We start from the raw sequence: 24652 nt of genomic DNA on the forward strand, positions 1-24652 counted from the left end.
CCCATTAAATCAAAGACACGATTTTTAATCATACAAAAAAAAATGACAAATTATCAATTTTACAACCTGAAACCAATTAATATTCTTCTTTTTCTTTTTAAATAAATCTATGAATATAATTTCACTTAATTATTTAAGAAGTTCATAATTAGTCATTCGTGTTAAGAGATTTCTCACATAGTGTATATTGCTTATAATCAAGAACACACACCACTTTTTCCTCTACCACCATAAATTTATTCAATCTTTTAGCTTCAGTATTTTTCCAAAGAAGTGGAACAAAGTAATGAAATAATTACAAAATGGAAAAATAGATCAGAGAATAGATCATATTCACAGGTTTGATTTAAAAAAATAAAACATGACAGAGAGAAAAAAAAAAAATCAGACAGTGAGAGAAACCATTAATATCTCCCTGCATTTTTCTGCTGCCCGTCAGAACAACAGCCGTCTAACGGAGGTCAGGGTAAGTCAGCATGCAGCTTCTCAGATCCTACAGTACCACAACTGACAAACCGTCGGCGATTGAGGTCACCTGGGAGGTGATGTCGAATCATCTACTTTAGTGCTTGTGCATAAAAAACTTTTTTTAAAAAGAAAAAAACAAAACAAAAAAACCCCCTAAAATTACCAACTTAAAACTTAAAAAAAAATAAAGAGGTGGATTAAAAACAAGATGACACATCCTACAGTGTTAAATAAAAACAAATAAGATAGTTACCACACAAAATGAAAATAAAAATAATGACAATAAAGACAGAAGAAGAAGTTAAACTGTCAAAAACTGAGCACAGGTAAGAGAGGCAACCAGTCGGGCACCACCACCATCGCTAGGTCCACATTGGATGTAAAGCATCTCACTGTAAATAGGGTATCATTGCAGCAACAATCAATCACGGGATGCAACAGATGGCAATAAAGAGACTTGTCTTCAAAAATAAAACAAATAAACACAAAAGTAAAGCAGCTGTCCCTTCACAAAATCTCTTTACATCACATCAAAAATTAGCACTGCCGTGAGCTTTGTGTACAGTATAGATTCTTTATAGATATATATTTTTTGTATAATATATACGATCATTTCTTGTATACACAAACATAAACTCGATTCATTGTAGCTAGCCTGTGCCTTTGGCAAGATTACTTACAACTCTTCTGTTAGATTCCAAAGCTATTTAAAATATACTTAATGCATAAAAATAAAGATTTTGGCATCGTCTCGCTCTATTCTTAAGATTCTGGAAGCTGAGTTCTCTCAGTACTGCTGCATTCCTCTGTCATGCCAACAGGGGGCGCTAGGAACTGGACTTTGTGAAAGGGAGCTGCCACGCCTGGGGTAGTGAAGGAAGCTGCCACACCTGGGGATGGTGGAGGAGCTGCGGGGAGTGGCTCGGCACAGATATTCCACAGAGTTATGACGACCTTGCGCTCCACAGCAGAAACAAAATAATACAGACAATGCCAATGAAATGCCTCAGGGAGGGGGAGAAGGGGGATACACCCTGTTTTTCATTTTTGTTTTTTGCCTTCTTCTCTCAATGTCACGCAGGGTTCTGCTCCCTTCTGATTTGCCTGCTGTTCTCTACAGGCTTCACCCCCTCCCCCTGCCGCCACTGAGATTTTCCACTAAAACAGAGCGAGAGAGGCAGAACAACATTCTGAGCTCTAGTCAATTAGTCAATTCAACCAATCCAAGTCTTTAACGTCCAGTTCTTTCTAACTTCAATCTTAGTGTTCAGAGCTGGATCTCAAAGGTTTTTTGTAGCTCAGTAGAGAAGGGATTTGTGGGGGAGGGTGTGGTGTGTTGGCGTGAGCGGCCCTCCAGGGCTGCCCACTGGGCCTCAAAGGCATCTTCCTGCTGCGGGGGAGGCTGTGTAGATGGGGAGGATGGAGCGATTCGAGATGGTGCAGCCCAGCTGTCCGCCCCGTTAAAGGTCACACTGTCACTGGATGGCTGCTGGGGAGCGGGGATTGCCGTGGTGGACTGCGGAGGCTTGATGAATGGGCTGATGTTACTGACAGGCTGAGCGTCATGCTGGGGCGTCGTGGAGACCGGGCCGGGAAACGGCTGGGGTTGTGTGGCTGAGCCAAACACATTAGCCACCATCTGTGAAGGAGTGATGCCAAACACAGGAACGCTGGGCTGAGGAAACGGCAGCCCATTAGCCATCGGGTGGGAGGCTGGAGCCTGAGCGTGGAAGGCAGGCTGGCGAGGGGGCAACATGGGCACAGGAGGGGGTATAGAGGGCAAAAAAGCCACTGGGGGACCAGAAGGTACAGAAGCCACGGGCATCGGCACAGGGGCAACGAACGGCTGGGGAGGAGGCGAGGCAGTTGCCAGGATTGGATTGGGCTGCGGGGCTCGGACAGATTTGGAAACTTCTTCTAACCACCGGTCTGCTTCTGAAGGTGTGCGTTTGTGGGAGGAAATAGCTGGAGAAGACGTGGGGGGCACTACGATCACTGGAGTAGGAGCTGACCAGTCACCTCCTGTCAGCAGAAAGTACAAGAATGAGTCTCGACCCAACATTTAACCGGAAAAAACACGAGACACTGCAACAGTGAGACAGAAGCAAAGGCAGGCAAAAAGAGTATCAGGCAAAATAAAAGTTGATCGTGCTACTGATATCTGTGAGCAAGAATGAACGAGAACCTTTTAAAGACCTGAAAGAAAAACACTTTTTCCAAGTTTAATCCTTGAGTTAAATGATCCATGAATGCATTCATTCTTAGTCTGATTTTTAAAATCTTTATTTATCATAATCCCACCCTGTTCTCTTGCTCTAAAGTGCTACAAAAGATTTGGATACCTCACCTGTATCTGCTTTAAATAACCGGGGGCTGCTAACTTACCCCACATCTGCCCTTTAGTTGCTGGGTTGTACTATTTAGGAGAGCAGTTCTATAGCAAGACAAGATGTTTTAGGGACTACTCTAATAAAAATCACTTCTTCCTTAGAGAAGACAGATCCTACTATGTGCTAATCTGTAGTAATCCACACCACCTTTTAAGCAAGCCATACAAATTTGAATGGTTTGATCAAATCTTGTCTTCTTCCCACATATTCAGTTTAACTAGAAAAAACTGCTCATCACATTAGACTGATCTTATAAGAATTATATTGAATTTTAACTCTCAATCCAAACCCTTTGATGAGCTGCTTACCTGTCCGTGCTGAGGCCGTTGCACCTGCAGGGCTTTTAGCCCATGGGTTAGTTTCTCGAGCGGGCAGAGCAGGGGGGAGAACTGAGGGGTTAGCAGTAGTGGCAGCAGGGAAGGCAGGAGTTGTGCCATTCACTAAAGCAAATAAGAGACAGAAGCTAGTACAAGCAAGCCTGTGCAATGGATGATGTCCATTGGACATGCACAATGTTACTCTGCATTTAATTAGCAGTCTAATGAGGCATAAACTGCACGCAAAATAAATGTTATTCACTAAGTTATGAGAAAATATGAGCAGCCACACATTCTCCAACTGCAAATTTAAACTGCAAGCAACACATTCATCAAGTTATTGGAAGCTGGCTGAACTTCTACAGAGCAGAATTACAGGGAAATTCAGCCAAACTGTGAGAAATAAACAACACTGATCATAAAAGTGAATAACCAGGGTTTTAGTGTGTGCTTCTATATTTCCCTGAGTTTGCAAATGCAAAATCACCAGCTGATTGAGCTAAACCATAAAAAACAAATAGTTAAAGTGGACCTATTATACTTTTTCTTATGTTTTGTCATATGATGACAGAGTTCAGTGACTGAACCTGGCATGGCTGTTGGTGCCAGACAGACTGGTCTGAGCATTTCAGAAACTGCTGATCTACTGACATTTTTCTACATGACCATCTCTAGGGTTTACAGAGAATGGTCCAAAAATATAAAACATCCAGTGAGCAGCATCAACAAGTTGAAAATGCCTTGTTGACCATCCCTAATAAGGCCTTCTCAGTCGCACAGCTCTGCTCGCTTGCTGATCAACCCTTCTGATTACAAGAGGCATCCAATTAGAATACATTTAGATTAAAAGGAAGCGGAAAAGAGCTAAAATGGTTTGATACATAACAATTATTTTGAGCTGTGAATCATACAGAGCTACTCTAGTATAGTCAAATAATAAAAATTATTTAATTTAAAAAATGAAACAAACATAATAGGTCCACTTTAAGCATCTTATCTGTTTTCACTTAATTGTGTGTTTAGTATTAAAAATAATCTTTAACTTGCAACAGGATCTAACTAAATATAACCTTTTACCAGTAAACAGCAAAGTTATTTCTCTACTACTTTTTTTATTTTATTTATTTAAATGCAGATTCATTCAGATCTTCTCACAGTACACACAGCTGATCGGAAAGTTTTACAGGTTTTTACCCGGTGCTACAGGAGACTGTGGGGATGAAGCTGGTTTAGGCATCGGCGCTGAAGAGAAGGGATCCTCTGGCGGTCCACTGAAGGCCGTGGCGATCTGAGTACACAGTGAACTGATGCTGTCACCTTCTCCTTCTAACTCAAGGACTGGAGGAGGTGCACATTAGAAAAGAGGTAAAGGTCAGCATAAGCTTATATGCTATAAGAACATGGTAGAAGTATTTTATTGTGCATATTTGCAAGGGCAGTAACAGTTGGACTCACCTGTGTTTTTCATGGGGAAGTCAGATTTGCGCTGCATAGTGGAGGGCAGGTCATTCATGCGCAGTGACTGCTGTCGTTTGAAGGGAGATGTCTTCTGACTAAGTGCCGGGAAGCCTCTGAAGGAGCTCTGCCTGTGGAGAATCTCAACTGGTGCGTGTCTGCGGGGTATCGCCTGAGGTCCCAGCATGGGCACTGAAAGAGGCGGGGACGATGAGGGGGACGGTGAACCGCCCGTCTGGTGGACTGACGAGTTTGTCACACTTGCTGCAGAGTTCCCAGCAACCTTCACTTCTGTCTCTGCTGTAAGAGATGCGCAACATTTAGACAACAGGCCTCTGCAGTGGTAAGAAATCACAAACAAATTAAAGCTTGTGACATCTGCCGATTTAATCAGTCATGCTTTTTAATCATATCTACATCTGTAATTCACTGTGCAACACTACACCCCCTCACAGAGAATGGCAGGTGTAGGGGTCTGAGAACATCTTAGAATAGAATAGAAAAGCCTTTTATTGTCATTGTACATCAAATGTAAATGTAATAAAAATGTACATAGTAGGACAGCAAGAATAAATAACATACAAGAGGAATATATGCAACAAGGGAAAGGCACAAAAGAGCTTGAAAGTAGAATATAGAGTCAGTGATGAAGGTTACTAAGACCATGGCTCAGATTGCTGGTTGGGTGGGCAGGGGTGGTGGGCGGGGAGGGGGGGGAAATAGTTGCCTATCCTTCCATCTTCTTTTGATGTTTTCTTTTTTTTTGGGTGCTTTACAGCGACCTTCTGAGTCAAATTACAAATCTGAGACTGGTGCGAGGGGGAAACTTTCAAATGAATGGTTATATATTAGCTATTGTACATTTAAGGCATTTTAAGGAGCCGCTAATCTGCTGCCATGGCTTTGTAAAAGAAAGAGGTTATGTAAAGCAGCATCAAACTACTATATGCTGATTCGAGCTGTGCTGGTTTATCATACATCTCATTTAAAATATAATCATAAACTTTTAAAAAGTCAATAAACTATTAAACCTTTTTTTAAATTGTGTGGAAGACAAACCGGTCGATCCAATCCTGAGGACGGGGAAAAACACAACTAGATACAGACCTTTTTTAGCATCTTGTAGCTGCCTCATGACTTCTTCCCGCTCTGCTGCCTCTGTTGCTGTAGTAACACGAAAGGAGCCCTCGCGGGTGAAAGTGGTTCGGTTAGTGTCAAAGGTTGCCGTGACCCCACACTCCTTTTCCCGTTTCTGTTTTCGTTCCAGGCAAGCAGCGAACGCACAACCCACAGCGTGACTGAGACGCTCTCCCTGAGAGAAACAATTCAAAAAGCACACTGAAGTGCGTGATATCAAAACGGCCATCTAACCTAAGTGATTCAGGGATATGACGGTCTTTTAAAAAAAAAAAAAAAAAAGGTTAATCGTACACCTCTGAATATGAACTCCAACATTTTTAATGTTCACTGTCAGTGATTATGAATCAGGAAAATAGAACTGCAGTTACAAAAAGGAGTCCCTACTGAGTCTTTAATGGCCATAAAACAATGGCAGATCCAGCGTCGTGTGGTGCCATCCCTGCAGATGTAAGAGAATGCCCGCTCAAAATTCCTGTCTGGAGCGCAGAATGACACCTTCTCTATTGTCTGGTCCAGAATCAGGTCCTGCAAAAAACACACACAACCTTATTATTTTTTGATGCCGTGATTTTATTGCTCAAAGGAGGTTTTCTGATCATCAAGATTCTCTCAGCCACTCCAAATTTTCCAAAACTGGAGTGTCTGTAGCTCAGGGGGTAGAGCAGGTCATCTAATAATCGGAAGGTTAGTGGTTTGATAAATGGCTGCTCTAGTCTGCATGCAAGGTGCTTTGTATTTAATATTGTTGCTGCTTTGGTGCTATATAAATAAACACCTGTAGTTAAGACACTCTGTTACCATTTGAAAACATGGGCTGAAAATGTTCACAGTAAATAATAACTGAATGAAAACGAGCCCAAAAAGATGGAACTAATTACATCCAGCTTCAGAAGGACGCTTGGAAGGAAGCTTGCCACAGTTAATACATTAATTCTAATAAAGCATAATCTAGACAAATGGCAATACAATTATAGAAAAGACAAGATCAACAGGGGTAGTACAGTACATGCAGAACTTCTTAGCAGTACTTTCTCACAAATTAGTTATTTTCCACAAAAGGAAATGTTCTACTCCTTCATTATTTCTCATTTAAAATATTTAAAAACCAGCTTGGTAGCATTCTTTAACAATTATCCCCAAGAAGTAAATTGTTAGCTAGAAAAATGTTATGAAAACCGAAATTAGTCAAGTTACATGCAGTGCATAGTTAACTCACCTAACACATGCATGGTGCATTTAACTTAAACTTATCTTAAACTACATTCTGTGCTCACCTGCATGAAATTGCTAGCAAAGGGTTTATTAGTAATCAATGGCACAAAGAAAAATAGATGGGAAAAATGTATTTTCTTTTCCATGTTATAATCTCCACAGAAACCACAAAAGACCATCAGCACTGGCAGTCTGAGGCTGTTGTCTGGCAACAAACTGATGCATGCAGTACCAGTTACTTCCAGCAGGTGTCAGTGGAACCTGTAATATGACCCTGTTTACCTGAATCTTATCTACAGGTGCACTAAGTACATATTTCCAGTGATCTGCCTTTTGGAGGTCACTAGGCTACAATTGTAGTAGCTTATCTTATTCACTGCTGAAGCTCAGCAGCTTCCACCTTTACAGCTGCTAAAGCTACTCGTAATTCCTCCGACTGTTCTTTCCTTTTGATCAAGGTGCGACAGGCGACCGGAGGGACTCATTACCTTTGTTTTGTCGTCTACAACACGAAGACCATCTGCCGACACCCACAACACAGCTCGCACAGGCTTCTTCCCAGCCTGGAAAACACACGACAGGGATGGAATAAGTTAAGAAACAAGGAAACTTTTTCAATCTTTCCACATGCCTCAAGATTACTTCCCTTTGTGTTATTCCTTGGAACCTTCTCATAGAGGGGTAAGGAAGAAAAAAATATATATATCAGTCAACACACACACACACACACACACACACACACACACACACACACACACACACACACACACACACACACACACACACACACACACACACACACACACACACACACACCTGTAAATACATAGAAACCAGCAGGTAAAAAGACAAAAGAGAAGACAAGTCAGGAGTTGTTGCTTTTTTTTTTTTTTCCTTGCTTTTTTTTTTTTCTTTTTTTTTGGAGGGGGGGGGGGGGGGGGGGGGTGTCACACCGTAGGACCCAAATTTAAAGCAAAGAAGTCGATATGAGATTTTTGTGCCCTGATGCATTAGACAGTGAACCCCATTGGTTAGAACAACAACAATAAACAAGGAAATGTTCATTCACAAAAAAAACTGTTCATTGTTCTATTCTTGGTTCAAGGAAGAAGAGCTGAAGGGAGAGAGTCACGCATGTTAATACCACACACACACAAACACACAACAGAAAAGTGCCCTGCCCCAGCCTAAACCGCCCCACCTGCTCACAGCCACATGCATCATTACGTTTGTCTCTCCCCAGACAGATTCCCCCTGTATTATGAACGCGTGTGTTTGTGTGTTTTCTTCCAGCCTTCAGATGTGATCAAAGGGTGAAGTGTGAGAGGAAGAAAAATAATAATAATAATGATGATGCTAATAATAAAGAGAAACACACTCAGACACACAAAGCAATAACTTACTTTTGAAAAGAATCCTTTGAAGAATTTCCTGTCCTGGAAGTGGATATGGTAAAAAGGGGAGGGTGGGTGAGAAGGGCGGAGGAGGTGGAAGGAGGAACAAGGCATGAAAATGTTACCTAGGAAGTCTAAAAATTGTCGGGAGCCGAAAGTAAAGGATTGGATTTGGTTTATTTTTGGTGAAGCTGGGTTATGTGTGAGAGTGAGTGGGTGAGGGAATGGATCAAGTAGCTCCATGTGATTCCACAATGAGAGAGATGTTTCGATGATGTGTTTGATGATTACTGTTAGTAACACCACAATGGAAGCAAGAATACCCCTGAAAGCAAGACCTCCACAGGCAGAAAAACCACCCAGGAAAACGTACAGAGCCGTCTGAACAGAGGTGATAAAGATGGCAGATCATTAGGTTTCTGTCTGTGGACGTGAAATTCCTGAATCCCTTTTCGTTCTTTTTCCCTCCGATTCCCGGATCGAGACACTTTGCATTGTTGTTCAGCAGACAGAAACAAATTCCCACTGACAGCAGTTTGACCTCTGAGTCAAACCTGTGACTGTTCAATGGTCAGCCTGAGTCTGGAGTCATGTTTAGGCTTCCACAACCACATCAAAAAAACCAAACCAGACCTGGCCTAGTCTTAGCCACCCCACCCTCCCTCTTCTTTCACCCACTCCCCAAGAGTTCCTCGCCTCCCCGTAAGCTCTGAAAAGGAGTACCACTCCGCTCCTGTTACACAGCCATGGTGGAGACGGCACTCCAAGCGCCATGTTAATGCATGATTTAACATGTTAACCAGAACTGGAGATTCATTTGGAATGAGCTAAGCGATTGTTAGGGTATGTGTGTGTGTGTGTGTGTGTGTGTGTGTGTGTGTGTGTGTGTGTGTGTGTGTGTGTGTGTGTGATTGTGAGAGTGTTTTACATTTATGTTTGAGAGAACCACACAGACATGCTGATGATAGCAAAGCCTGCAAAGTTAGTATTAGTATGCTATGGTTAGGGGGGAAAAATCTCTAAAGGGTTAAGAGGAATGTGGAGGGAGGAGGATTTCGAGGCATTTCTCTGCATTAAAAACCTGCTTAAAAAGACAAAAAAAAAGCACCAACAAAAAGGTAACACAACATTCAAGTATTCAATGTGTGAAGTGAGATGGAACTAAAGTGAATCGGAGGAGTTTTGTGAGCAGAAAGGGTAGTTTTTAAATAGATGAAGGTGATTCCAACAAGACAAAAAATAAAAACAAAGCTGTGTAGCCAACATGATCGCTGTAGATAAAAAAATAATAATACGTTGAACATTGAGTATTTTAACTACTGCCTACAGTTACAACCTTTCATTGTCACACCCAACTGGTGGTTTAAAGTCATTTTGCCCTCAAAACAACGGTAGCCACCAACAGGATGTGTAACAACGTATTGCACAGCTTGTGCAACATCGGTCAAGCTGCTGCTTTCTGCAACAGCGCACACCTTACAATATTTGTCACAAGGATGAAAGAAATCTCTAATACAAGACAGCATGCTCTTAATCCTGGACAGTGGATTATTATTGATGATATGTGGCTTATTTACTTATTTTTTCCTTCATGAGATCAGGTTTGTGGTTTAAAAAAAAAAAAAAAAAAAAAAAAAAATGGCACCGAGACCAGAATATTAATAGTGGGGGAGGCTAGCACAGGAAGTACTTTAAAAGTTTGCATCACAGAAAGCACATATTTTAATTGTTTTAGGTCCACCGTCAATGATACATCCTCAGGCTACTGGGCGTTCATGCCCAAATGCAACTAGGTCTTCTAAATGTGTCAGCAGTTCCTCGTGGAGTGCCTCACCCAGTCTGCACAGAGGTAACACGCCAACGCACTATCATCTCCTGAGTAACAGCAAAAACATTCACTCAGAATACACTTCAAATCCCCAGGCTGCTGGCCAACAACGACAGGAAGTGATGTCACGATGACAGGAACAAAAAAAAAGGCAGCGTGGAGGTTGATGGTGGTGCAGTGCAGCTTTCTTCTCCACTCGCCTCTGCCCCACCTCCTCCCATGTGAGTCACGGGTCAAAAAGCTGTGAGAAAACTCTTATTATCGTCCCAAAGGCTGCTGGGAATGCAGCGGCGTCGCCTCAGAGCTGTGGCTGTCACACTTGCAATCACACACACACCGGCTGAAAGGCTGGACCACCAACATGCACCCTCAAGCACAGTGCACATACAAGGACATCTAAACACATTTCTTTCTCTGCAGTTATTTCTCACGGCACATCAGCTTGTTGTCATTGGTTTTTGTCCGTTTCAAGACTTTGTGCCGATGTTGGCTGACTGTATAGGTAACGTGGCTGCAGTTAGCTGACTTTCAGAAAACAGCCTCCCCTCATCGACCAGGAGCAGATATTAAGTGCCTACAGGTGTGGAGCCTGGTTTCTGACCAATTTAGTTATTAGTTTCTGGAAATAGAGCAATATTAACTCGCATGTCTCTCCAATGGTAGGGACTGTATTTGTTGCCTGGCAACAGTCTGCTTATTAAAGCATCAGTGAGGATGAACTTGGATGTATCAGGGCCTCGCTAATTGTATTTTTGTTTAAAGGGTCGCCCTGGTCTCCTCTGACAACCTAACTTTGACGTGGATCATTGGCATCAGGGGGCTGCTCTCTGCAAGGCTGTTTACGCAGACTTGTCCTGGCATCACGGGCTGCGTTTCAAACCATCCATTAAGAACCTTTCACTCCAACCTCATTTTCTCAGCAAAATGCACACTTCGTATGCTGCATCACGGGGTCACAGTACGGCAGGCTACAAACACTACAAACCTACTCTCATCTACTGACTGAAATGGAAGAAGAATGATGGAAATGAGGGGCAGACTGACACAGTACAGCAAGACTCATTTCTGTTTGCTGCTCCACTGCTTTGAGCTCCAGTGATGAATGTTAATGCCAGAATAATAATCCTCCTGCATTATGAATTTTTTAACTGTGAAGACTTAGTATCACTATGTAAAATCTATGGGACAACCCTAAGGAACACAACAACAATGTGCACCTCAAGACGGCGGCACTACAATGAGGAAGAGGGGAAACAGATCTGCATCCCTGCCACTGGGAAGGACAGGCACTATGTTGGAACACATTAGCAGTTCTCAAGCCAGTGGCAGATTGTTTTCCGGCATTTCCTGTAAGACAAGCCATTCAGGGCACAGGTAAAGTGCCACATCTAGGCCAGAGCTCAACATTTAGCAAGAATATAATGGCAGCAGTTAAACTACAAACAAACGTTTTGGTTTTTCTAAACACTCCCAAAATATAGTTTTGCAAATACATAGTTTTGAGAGTGTTGGTGTAAAATAGCGATCCTGCAGATCAATGAAGCCGTGCATCTGGCCATTTACACATAAGGCTTTTGGCCAGTGAGGAAAGCGAGGGCGAGCAGCAGCGGAGGAGACAGGGGAGGAAATGTCATTAGGCTGAGGAGGGTCAGACAGTCGCAGCCTGCAGGAGGACGGGAGGCAGAAACACCCGCCTCTCCTCTTGAGTTGGCTCCATTTTGTCGGCCTTGTTAAAACGACTGTAACTCAATAAGAGCTCGCGGCCTCGGGCTCCGTGTTAACCACGTGACCTCATCAAGCACCAGTGTGTGCACGACACTGATGTGTGTTGTATCTGCAGTCGACCTTTGTGCATTTTCTGTACACTAAGAGAACAAGTGTGCTGCAGGGCATGCAGCATGTCTGTCTGCTCTGCCTCTGGGTGCACTTCGCCCTGTGTGCGTACACATTATCCCACTATGAGCTCCATCTCAGTGTGCATGCTGTGCAGCGAATGTCGACAGCTGCATCCAAATATAAGCAAATGTGTGCTCACGTATGTTTCATGTCAAACATTTTCCTCCACAAGTAGCGTGTAGAATGTCTGTTGTGTTTTCTAAAAATATAACAAAATGTCAGTATACAAAAGTGAGAAGAAAGACCCTTACATATAACTGTAAGACTGCGTGTGAGTGCACAGTCTCTTATTTGTCTTGCATTTCAACTAGCATGTTTTTCTGTATAATCGTTCTAAGAAAGGGTTCTCACAGCTCAAGCAGTCTTCAGTAGTTTGTTGAGCTCGACTAAAAGCCGCTTTTTCACAATAGTGAGAAGAAGAGGCATTGATAACAAGTGAAACAGGGTGTGAATTCTCAATTATTCTGAGTCACCTCAAACTGAAACCAAAAGCTGTCAGCAGACACGTCGAGCGGGAGATTCATTACCATTGCTGGCAAAGGAATCAAATTTACGTCTGCGCATGACGTCCTCTCGATCATACAGAGGCCGACTGTAGCAGCAGACCTGCCGACTCAGGTTTGGCCCCAACTACAGAGAATCAGCCTCTTTTGCACCGAAGAGTTTATGACCTGGGTGGGGCCTTGGCAAACAACTGACAACGTGGAAAAGCAATAGCGCCATTGCTTTCCCCGTCCTTCCCCTCCTCCTGCTCCTCAAACTGGAATTTGTTCCTTTTTGCGCAACTCCGCCGGAATCTGCTCCAGCAGGAAGTACGTGCTGACCTGCTCTGGCTGAGAGTGTGCAGAGAGAGCCAGACAGGAGAACAATCGACACACTTGGGCCTCTATGTACTAGAAAGCTAAGTAGGAATAAGCAATGATAAAACTCTTGGAAGGAGAGTAATGATAGCTAAAGGAGGGCTACCTTAGAAATAGTTTTTAGGAAAAGTCAGTAGGATGTTGGGGAAATAGAAAAGTAATGGAGGAAAAGTTGAAAGAAAGAAGATACAAGTAGGAAATAGCAGCCTCATTCCTGGAAGTACAGAAGATATTTCTAGTGAAACCTACCGTCTTCAACCGTTTTACTGCATCTTCACAGATGTGCATGCCTCTGGATTCATCCACCTCCACATGTCCCAGGTACTGCAGGGCACAGAGAAGTAGATGGACAGGAAAAAAAAGGAAAGAATGAGTAATGCTGTGACAAACCTTTCCTGTGGCCATCTCTGCTGACGTTTAACTAAGGCTACAATAATAAACTTTAGAATGAGATTAGGTATTTAAATGAGCTCAGATTGTCTAATATCCCCTGGTACCCGAACGCTGGTGATTTATACACCTAATTAAATTCCGTTTTGAGGTCAATTGCAGTCAATAGCTCCATAGCTGATCTCTAATTTTGTCCATGGAGAAAATGATAACCCGTTCATGAGAAATGTATATGGGCAAGTGTGTAGACTGTAGTGTGTGATCCTGTAAGGGGACACGAGGAAGATCAAAGAAGCACGCAAAGAGGCAAAAACAAACTGCCCCTTCCGATCTCTTTGTGAGCTGACGGAAACAATGTAGGCTGTATATTTTATCTTTTGAGCTTCACCACCTTCCAGTAATGGCTGGCTCATCGCAACTCTAGTTAAGACTATAGCAGGTTCCAGGTTGTTCCAGGTTATTATGCAATAACTTGGCAGATGCTCCTACAGTACAGGGAGTGCAGAATTATTAGGCAAATGAGTATTTTGTCCACATCATCCTCTTCATGCATGTTGTCTTACTCCAAGCTGTATAGGCTCGAAAGCCTACTACCAATTAAGCATATTAGGTGATGTGCATCTCTGTAATGAGAAGGGGTGTGGTCTAATGACATCAACACCCTATATCAGGTGTGCATAATTATTAGGCAACGTCCTTTCCTTTGGCAAAATGGATCAAAAGAAGGACTTGACAGGCTCAGAAAAGTCAAAAATAGTGAGATATCTTGCAGAGGGATGCAGCAGTCTCAAAATTGCAAAGCTTCTGAAGCCTGATCATCGGAAAATCAAGCGTTTCATTCAAAATAGTCAACAGGGTCGCAAGAAGTGTGTGGAAAAACCAAGGCGCAAAATAACTGCCTATGAACTGAGAAAAGTCAAGCGTGCAGCTGCCAAGATGCCACTTGCCACCAGTTTGGCCATATTTCAGAGCTGCAACATCACTGGAGTGCCCAAAAGCACAAGGTGTGCAATACTCAGAGACATGGCCAAGGTAAGAAAGGCTGAAAGACGACCACCACTGAACAAGACGCACAAGCTGAAACGTCAAGACTGGGCCAAGAAATATCTCAAGACTGGTTTTTCTAAGGTTTTATGGACTGATGAAATGAGAGTGAGTCTTGATGGGCCAGATGGATGGGCCCGTGGCTGGATTGGTAAAGGGCAGAGAGCTCCAGTCCGACTCAGACGCCAGCAAGGTGGAGGTGGAGTACTGGTTTGGGCTGGTATCATCAAAGATGATCTTATGGGGCCTTTTCGGGTTGAGGATGGAGTCAAGCTCAACTCCCAGTCCTACTGCCAGTTTCTGGAAGACACCTTCTTCAAGCAGTGGTACAGGAAGAAGTCTGCATCCTTCAAGAAAAACATGATTTTCATGCAGGACAATGCTCCATCACACGCGTCCAAGTACTCCACAGCGTGGCTGGCAAGAAAGGGTATAAAAGAAGAAAAACTAATGACATGGCCTCCTTGTTCACCTGATCTGAACCCCATTGAGAACCTGTGGTCCATCATCAAATGTGAGATTTACAAGGAGGGAAAACAGTACACCTCTCTGAACAGTGTCTGGGAGGCTGTGGTTGCTGCTGCACGCAATGTTGATGGTGAACAGATCAAAACACTGACAGAATCCATGGATGGCAGGCTTTTGAGTGTCCTTGCAAAGAAAGGTGGCTATATTGGTTGCTGATTTGTTTTTGTTTTGTTTTTGAATGTCAGAAATGTATATTTGTGAATGTGGAGATGTTATATTGGTTTCACTGGTAAAAATAAATAATTGAAATGGGTATATATTTGTTTTTTGTTAAGTTGCCTAATAATTATGCACAGTAATAGTCACCTGCACACACAGATATCCTCCTAAAATAGTTAAAACTAAAAACTACTTCCAAAAACATTCAGCTTTGATATTAATGAGTTTTTTGGGTTCATCGAGAACATGGTTGTTGTTCAATAATAACATTATTCCTCAAAAATACAACTTGCCTAATAATTCTGCACTCCCTGTATATTACTCCAAGGCTTCCCACAGTATATTGTTGCTGGAGCAGGCTGCTTCACATGACTCAAAACTGCCTGTACTGACACTTCAAGTATAAAGTAAAGAATAACTTTGAAGTGCGAGCAGTGCATTTCAGCTTGTGGCCTTCAGCAGGGTCATCTTCATCCTATCCTGTGGCTTGTGAGTGCAAACATCCTGGTTTTACTGTGAAGTTGCTGATAAAGCTGTAGCGGTGACCTTTTCGGACAATTTTCCTTCTCGCTGTACTTTGGAAGTAAATAAAAGGTCTCCAGTTATGTTAGACAAAGTCAGTACGCCTTTTAAATCACACAGAATTACAGTTCATGGGGAAGAGTCATTACCCCATATATGCCAAACATTTATTGAGACTAAGCTACGGTAATTAGAGACAAGATATGTCAGGGTTAGTCAGATTCAGCACTGGAAGCTGCACTAAATGATCGTCCACATTATACGTTCCGTCCAATCACCAATTTCTCGGGGGAAACCCTGTGCTCCTGACTATGGAAATACTCGCCAGGAGTGAAAACCTTACGTGAGTAGGCTGAGCTCCAACTGAATGAACAGAAAAGGCTGCCGCTTCCTGCCCGACCCTTCCCGCCCCTTTCAGACCTGAAGCAAGATCACGCCCTGCTGTGTGTCACTCCAGAGGAGTCACAACCTTGACTACTCCAGAAGCCATTGTGCATGCTGAGCTGGAGAGGAAGTCCTTACCCTTTCCTTATAGATACACATGCTGACCCACGCCTTTCACCCCCACCCTCTGGCCCTGCTATATTGAGCGTGTGACGCAACTGCTGTGAGTCATACTGTCGCCGTTTTGGAATACACATGCACGTAAATACACATCGATGCATGCAAACGTGCAAGGTGTTAAGGACAATAGTGATGCGAGGAGGCAGCTGTGGATAGTGAGGACAATGAAAGCAGCGGGGCTACTAATCAGGGATCATCCAGAAGGATGTGGCAGAGGTGAGATGAATAAATGCAGGGGAGACTTGAAGTGTCACAACAGATTCTTCATTATGGCGTCTTACTCTGCTCCATTAGTAAATAGCTGCCAGCAACAATCTGGGGGCTGAAACATTCACATGTAACAGAAGAAGAACTCCACCAAATAAATGGAAAATAATAGAATTTGAGGAGATTTCTGCAATTTGGTTCTGAAATTCAGATTTGTGTGTGGGTCCCTTCCAGGATTAGAATCACTTGACAACTATCCTACGGTGGGCTACGATTAGATGAAGCTAAATAAAACAAACTTCAAATTTTTCCAGCAGTAAAAGGCCAACAGAGCAACCATAAACAGAGAAAGTACTAGGGCTGCTTGATAATTGCAACAATCATAAACGTGTCTATTGCTGGTCAGTAATTATATCTATTAACATGGTTATTCATTAAGTTAAATGCATTGAATTATTAAACTGTGGGATGGTTTCACTGAACTTTATAGCTAGGTCAAATTAAAAATGTAAGAAAAAGGGAGAGTTTTAAGGTTTATCTGGTTAGGATTTGAGGTATTTTTGCCAGTTTCCAGTCATCAGAAATAAGAGCAGCCCTTTGGGCAGGCAGTACTGTAGCTACAGGGAGAGAAATGTACAGCTGACACTCCCAACCAACACCTCTGTCTTACACTACAGAAAGCAGCACCTACAGGTCCCCGTCAATAATTCTTCCACAGTTTTGCCCATTGAAAAATTCAGAGAAATTTACTACTTCTAGATAGATTTTGGTTCAACAAAAGGTTCACTTTTGTTTGATTTTTGGTTCAAACTGATCTAAACTATGAAGGAATTTACAATTTTAGGGGCATGTGAAAGACCCGCCACTATAAAAGAAAGGAGTGTATATCCTCTGGATGTGACCTGGGAATTAATTCCGAGAACTTGCTATAAATCAGTGTCAAGTGACAGTGCAAAACAAAATTCAGTCCAATTCCATAAGCAGCCTCACAAACGTCTCCGCTGGTAAACAGCACACACAAGCAACTGAATCTAATCTTGCATCTGCCACCAGCCTTCAGCAGTCATAAGGCTGATATTTCCATATGAAAAACCAAGTCTACATGTTTATGCCTTTCACCATCACCTTGAATTATAATAGACATATTTAACATTAAAACAATTTGCTTATACATAAAAAAAATGTACAAGCACTACGTAACAGGCCCTGATAATGACAATTAAACTCATAATCTTCTTGCCAAAGGCACTACAGAATGGGTGGGTATTCTTCTTCTCCTTCCCTGCATGTCCTGTCCTACCATGTATTTATTACTCTGTATTGTAGCAGTCTGTTATAATTTCACCACAACTATTCACACACAGACAAACATTCATGCAGAACGGGGCTCCTCTAAGGCACCTAGAGCAGGAGACAGGGAGCAGCAGGAGGGGGAGGAGGGATACAGATGAGTAGCATGGTAGGTTGCACCATTGCGATGAAAGCCAGTGTAAAGGTGGAAAGAAAAATACTGGTGGAGTAGTGTGCGTTTGGCTGCAGAGATAACATAAGGACAGTCAGGTTTTTTCCCCCCCCATTTACCTAAAGTATCTGGCTTCTAAGTCAGTGGCTACTTTTACACCTTCACTGTGGTAATTATGGCTAATTATTACTTTTCAAACAGATACAAACGTTTTGTAAATGTCACAAACCTTTTTCTGTGTTTCTAAGTCAAGAAAATACTATCAAAAGTTAAAATATTCTATTATTTTATTATACCAAATAACACAGCTAATACTCCTTAGCCTTGCTGAGCTAAGAAAAACATTATATTAACAAAATCCAACTTACTTTGCACAACAGAATGAAACTGACGTGCGGTTGTCAACAAAGGGATAAATGCCTATTAAAGAATTTGCCATATGTTGGTAATCCATGATTAAAATATCTCTTAAAATATGAACTAAGGGTTAGGGCCATAGCAACAAAATCAAAAATTATGTGCTCATAAGACCTACATTTCTTATATAAGCATATAAAAGATTAAATACAATTAGCGTGAAGGGTTTTCTGCTCATCTTGTTGGAGAAAATTAGGATCTCAATATTCTATTCTGGACTTCGTGAAAGCATCTGGACAAGCAATTCTTTTTAAAATGAAGACCGTTTATGCAATTCCAAGAGCAAATTGCTCAATATTGCTCAATAAAAACTACATAAAGGGAGCACATAGGCGACATCAAATTAAAGCTTGTACATTTGCTTATGCACAATTTACATCCACTGAACAGCCGCCAAGCTTAGAAATTCTGAGGTAAACGTTCCCTTTCATGACTCTGAAGTCTTCAGTTCCCTTTTATCCCGAGTAAGAGGAGGATTTGAGCCCATGTGATGGGAGGAAGTGTACCGTCACACTTCTGTTTGCAAAAGTAGGAGGGTTTTGTTGCCAAAATAAGGTGAGATCACCACTTCATCAACTGCTGCACAGCAGGGCTGACTGCCATTTCACCATGTCCCCGACTTATCTTGCCAGTAATGAAACATTTCTTTCAATTCCACATATTTTTACTGGGGATTCAAGGGGTTCTGATACTCCTAAAACACAAAGTAATTGTGCACACACATCCCACAGGTTTGTTAGACTACAGCAGATAATCCCGCAACCTAGATAAAAACTGTGCTCAAACTCTCTGAATGGTTATGATTAATCACAAGCCGTGTCCTTGGGGAGGAAGGTGGTATGAAGAAGTTTCGCAAAGGTAAGAATGCATCAAAGTGAGGTCAGCCCTGCACTCCGTTTCTGTGTCTGAAGTGGGGTGTACGCAGGTGTGTGTGTGTGTGTGTGTGTGTGTGTGTGTGTGTGTGTGTGTGTGTGTGTGTGTGTGAGGGAGAGTCACCTTGACTGCAAAGCTGCATTTGCCGGTGCGGACTGCCTCTTCGTCTGTCTGCCACTGGTGCGGCCGACTCGACTCCGGCACGTAAACGTCTTTCTTCCGGCGGAAGCTCTGCCGTAGCTTATTCATCGCTGAGCTCCCTGTAATTGGAGAGACATTTTTAATAATCTTACAGTGAAAACTGAGCTGTCAGCAGCAGCAGTGAAATAAAGAAGGTGCAGCACTAAAAAGCTGGAGATTCATCTAACTCAGGTTAAGCTTAGTGTTTTTCTACAGTGAAATTATAGATAATGGTCCAAAAAGCAGGCGATCACGCAAACCCACAGCAGCAGAATAACACTTTCAGCAGTCTTGTTTTGATGCCTGTAAATAGGAATCCTTTAAACTCTGACATCAGTGCAAAACACAGTAAGCTGCTGTGTCTCTGACTCACCAGGAGAAACAAAAGAGGCTGAGACTTTGCAGTGTTGGGAGTCAAGGCAGTGAAAATAAAAGGGAGCAGTGTTCCTTTTATTCAGAGCCTTTTTTTTTTTTTACCACAATTTAACAGACAGTGTTTGCACATTTTTAATTTAGATGGTCTGACATTTTCCATTAATATCTCAAACACTGCACTGAGGCCTCTCTGGGGGGAATTTAGTAAAACAAATCTTTTCAACCTCTAGATCACTTTGAATTACACTGCAATGTAATATTTTACAAAGCTAAAGTTTGCTAGAACATGGCTTTATTGCCACCCTGTACTTATTAACGTAAACTGAGTAAAAATAGATGTAACACGGTGGTCAGGTGATCATTCAGGCAGAAAACAAACTCAAGTCCCCAGTAAAGGTCAGAAGTAAACTTATTACCAGGTCAGGTATAAATAGTCTTGGAATAAAACATTTGCCAGTTAATCAGCAAAAAACGTCACATTACATTAAGTTCTGCAGTCATCTGTATAATAAGTAAAAGAGTAGTGTTTAACACATTGTATACACATGAAGACAAATGTACTAGCCCACCTATGAAATACAAAGTTATTGTCAATTGTTTTTAACAGAGCTTTAGAGTTTTAAAAACAATAAATTACTTCTATTCCATTTCTTTTATTTCAGAAAAACAAACGTTACCAGGGTCAATATCATTAGCCCCCTGAAAAAAATGACTTTTTTATGAATCACAGCAGAAACCGCTGCTGTGTAATGATGTGGTATAACTTTTTTATGCTTAAAGCTTGTAATATCAAGTTAAAACTTAGGGTTATCTTTCGATTTACACAAATGCAATTTGAAAAATCGTCATGGCAAAAAAAGAAAAAAGAAAAGAAAAGAAAGAAAGAAAAAAAGAAATCAGTTTAGACTTCAGAAAAAGAATTCATGCTCACAAAGCAGGAGATGGAAAGTTCAGGTTTTGAGACTACTTTGTATATATAATTTGTATCACCAAGAAATTGAAATAGAGCCACATAGTACATAACAAGCCCAGCAGAGGTAGGAAGAGAAAGATTTGAAAGACTCTATAGACCCCAGAACAACTGCCAAGACATGAGTGAAAAGCAAGTCAAGAACTGTAGCTTCAAAGGAGGCTGTCACTAGAACCCTACACAGGAATGAACTCAGAGGTTACAGACCAAGAAAAACTCTGCAGAACAGACGCCTTCAAGCCAGACTGAAGTACACCGAGGAGAACCTTGAGAAAGATTATGCATATTGAAAGAGCATCCTTTGATCAGAGGAGACAAAACTAGAGCTCTGTTGTCATGGAGACGCTCTTTATGTTTGGACAGAGAAGTGAGAGGCGTACAACCTAAAAAACACCGTCCCCCACAGTGAAACACGGTGGTGGGAGTCTAATGCTGTGGGGATGCTTCGGTCCGTCTGGAATCTCATCAAGGTGGAAAGAATCATGACGGAAGATGGATATGCAACACGTTCTCCAAAGCATAACATATTACGTTATGTGACAAGTCGTTGGTATGTTATGCTTTCGGCCACCAAAAGGAAGGAAACATGAGAACCATTTGGACTCAATTCGCAAATGTACATTTATTTTACTTTAATCGCTTTAGAAAACACTATCGAACACCATTAAGGTTGTCGGTAAGGTTAAGGATTAGGTTACGGTTAGGATTAAAGTTAGGGCTATGGCTGGAATACACAACTGGAACGTCCGTGACCACCAGGAGCATCATTCTTTTGGATTTCATCCACAATCCGGCCTGTATCACAGGAACGCGTAAGGTTACTTTTCGCGTTCCCATGGGACACCTCGGGACGTGACAAATTGTCGGTATGTTATGCGCTAGGATTTCAGATTCAGATTCAGAAGACTTTATTTATCCCCGAGGGGCAATTGAGAGACTGACCTTGCCGACCGTACATACAATACACAAACATCACATTGGGGAGACAGGTCAGGCTAGGTAGCTGGCCGGTCAGCCACCCAAGCAGCGACCCGGAACCGAACAATGGAAAATACACAACATCAGGAAAGACGAGGAGAAAAAAAGAACTCCCCCCAGACTGAGCTCCAACAGGGAGATCAGTTTGAGAACAGAAAGAAAAGAAGAAAAAAAAACACCTCTGCGGAAGGAAACCTCAAGCATTCAGCTTCAGCAGCAAAACTGGGTGTGGGTCTTTGTCTTCCAACATGACATCCCATTGAAAAAAAAAAAAAAAAATCTATGGGGTGAACTGAACACCAAGGTCCATGTCAGAAGACCATCAAAGCTGGAGAAGTTTGACAGATTCAAAGACGAATGGGCTGAGACAGCTCAGGAGACGTGTGAGACTTGCTGATAACTACAAATACAAAGCTTAAAAATCAAGTTTTCATATGGAGGATAATAATTAACTTGAGACCCCAAGCCTGGCTATAAAATTCGAATCATTAAACCCACTTCCTCATTCAAGTTTGAACTACCCTTCACACTGCAAGTTGCCCTCAATACTGGTTTAACTTCTAAATATAGTTCTCAACAATCATTCAAACATTTGGCCAACTCTACATGTTTCAGGTCCTTTAGGGATCTTGTTGCACTCTCAGATCTAAGCAGTTATTAAACTAGTGTTATTAGTGCTATTATTCTAAATTATTAGTATACTAAATGAGTATTATTTATAAATAACCTAATACATGGAGTTGTTGAAAATATAACCCAGGTTTGTATTTTTCCTTAAAATCTTACAAATCTGAAGTTTGACCTTAGTGTAGGTTCAAACTCTAAAATTATCTTGAATTTTAAAAAGAACCCAAAACAACACAGTACAATTAATTGGGCTAAGAGCACATGTATGTCCTCTTGGCACTGAGAGAGGATTAGGAGGCACAAAAAAAAGCAAAGACCCAATTAAGAGTTGCTGATCCAAACTAGAAATGAAAGGTGCATCCATCATCGAAAGCCCGGCTCACGTCTCCTGGAGTGAGTCATAACTGGGGACCAGAAGTCATTCAGCCATGCAGCTCCGACTTTTAACACGTGACCAAAGCAAACTCCTTGACTAACAAGTTGTACCCGCTAACTTCTGAGCTGATGAGGATCTACTGGGATTAAAGGTCTTTAATCCACTAGATCGGACTGTCCGCATACACACAAGACACAAGGACAAGCAGCAACATAGCAGCAAACACACACTCTCACATGAACACACCTACTTAACCCACACATGTATACACACAGAGGACCTTAGATGTTTCTTTGCATAATGAAACCTGTACTGAGAGTGTAAAGTGTGCTCACTTATCTGTCTGTGCTAGGCTCCGGCGCTACGGGCAGGACACAATAAAGCTTTCAGCCTTGACCAGGTCACAGAAGCACAGATAAACACATCAGACTTAACTAATGTCACCAGAGCAGGACATTGGAGTTGACCACTGACTCTAAAAATGTCATGCAGTAGCATTTCTCCACAAAACAAAAGATACATCAGAAAGTTAATCTGTTGCACAGCTTACAGGCCAGCTACGTTTTCTTTTCGCCAATTTCAGAGCTAATCAGTGGATCAAATCAGTCTGAGTGTAGCCAAATTTAAGTAAGGTTCAGATTATAATCTGTAATGGAAACTGTTTTCTGCAATATCACATGCTGGAAAATCTGACAGAAACAATGTAGAAACCAAGCAGAAGTGTTTAAGCCAAATACTTCAGCAAGTGCTGAGATACTAACAACACTCAGTCACAACCTAGTGCATATGTCCGCATTAACTGTGCACAGACACATGAGTTGTACCCTGCAGAAGACTGGAGTGTTTGAAAACAAGATGACTTGAGCTACTAGAAAAAAAATATTGCTTCATCGCTCGCTCCCGCTCTCTCCTCACGCACTCGTTTATTTAGGTCATATCATGTTTGGGCTCACTGCAGTGCCGCTCACACAGGCTGCATGCTTCTAGCCTGCAGAGTGAAGAGGAGGGAAAACACATTTGTGTGCACACACACCAGGCGCACATTTTGAGAAAAATGTTCTCACCTTGAATTAATTTGTCATATTTTCAGTAGACACAGAACATCGTCCAGCGATGATGACTTAGACACATCTTTGAGATGTGTCAACAATGTTATATTTTTGGCGGGTGGGTTTTTTAAAAACAGATTCGTGCCAAGCGGGGACTTTTTTTTGTTTTTGTTTTTTTCACTTTATATAGAAAACATGCAGCTTTGCTCCTCTACCAGTTCCACAGGTTTTTCAAACTTGTAAAGCACATTTTCTGTAAATAACAACTACTAGAATTAGGTCAAGTTCAGTGCGCCAAACATTCTTTTTGTCCTGCCCTGTCCTAAAAACACAATTTAATCAAAGAAAGAGAAATACAACAAATCTTTTCGTAAGTCCCAACGAGAGAACCTTGACTATGACCTTTTCTATCACGCTTTCACGCGGAATTATCCAAATGCTATTTTGAGCTTTTTTTTTGCTCACTGTTATTGTGTACAAAGCTGGTTGGTCTGAAACAAAACAGAAAATTAACACATGTCTTGCTCTGTTTGAGGTTGACTGAATGGCTCAGTGGAAAGGGTGTTTACCACAAGGGAATCCCCGTGTTTTCGCACCTATATGTTTACGTCTACCTCTTCTGTTAGACCTAAGTGGTGTGTGTTCACCGATCAACTTTAAAAGGTTGACATCTATGTTGTGTTTACAGCAACTATTATTTTTGTTATAGTTCAAGGTGCAGATTCATTGATGGATTCTTTTATCAGTTACTCAAAAAAATAGATAAAGGCTTTATGTAAGTGTGCATCTTTAGATACCTTTATTAAAAGATAAATGCATATTTGAAACACACTTTAGGCTGAGCTGGAATCTACGCTTTGAAATCATTTTTTTGTCTCAGTCAAATGTTTGCCTACTAATGCCCTCGTAATTTTTGCCTCATCTCACAGCACCTTGCTCAAACTCAACCTCTAAATCGCTCAATGCTTCAT

At 41.8% G+C, this 24652-nt stretch overlaps 1 protein-coding gene across 3 annotated transcripts in view; it reads right to left on the reverse strand.

Annotated features, from left to right (window-relative positions):
- Nucleotides 1–195: 195 nt before the first annotated feature.
- numb (NUMB endocytic adaptor protein) overlaps nt 196–24652 on the reverse strand; it is a 47767-nt gene continuing 23310 nt past the window's right edge. The window contains exons 2-11 of one of the 3 annotated variants that reach the window (XM_080870393.1): nt 19250–19386; nt 13210–13284; nt 8386–8418; nt 7471–7545; nt 6155–6295; nt 5738–5942; nt 4631–4927; nt 4370–4513; nt 3167–3298; nt 196–2490 (exon numbers count right to left, since the gene is read on the reverse strand). In XM_080870393.1, coding sequence (XP_080726519.1) covers nt 1736–2490; nt 3167–3298; nt 4370–4513; nt 4631–4927; nt 5738–5942; nt 6155–6295; nt 7471–7545; nt 8386–8418; nt 13210–13284; nt 19250–19375 — 1983 coding nt within the window. In that variant the 5' untranslated portion in view covers nt 19376–19386 and the 3' untranslated portion in view covers nt 196–1735. Of the gene's footprint in view, nt 2491–3166; nt 3299–4369; nt 4514–4630; nt 4931–5737; nt 5943–6154; nt 6296–7470; nt 7546–8385; nt 8419–13209; nt 13285–19249; nt 19387–24652 lie in introns of all 3 variants that reach the window. The other 2 variants (XM_080870392.1, XM_080870394.1) reach the window with 2 other exon arrangements.

Source organism: Rhamphochromis sp. 'chilingali' (genome assembly GCF_963969265.1).
Source record: "Rhamphochromis sp. 'chilingali' genome assembly, chromosome: 21".
NCBI lineage: Eukaryota > Metazoa > Chordata > Actinopteri > Cichliformes > Cichlidae > Rhamphochromis > Rhamphochromis sp. 'chilingali'.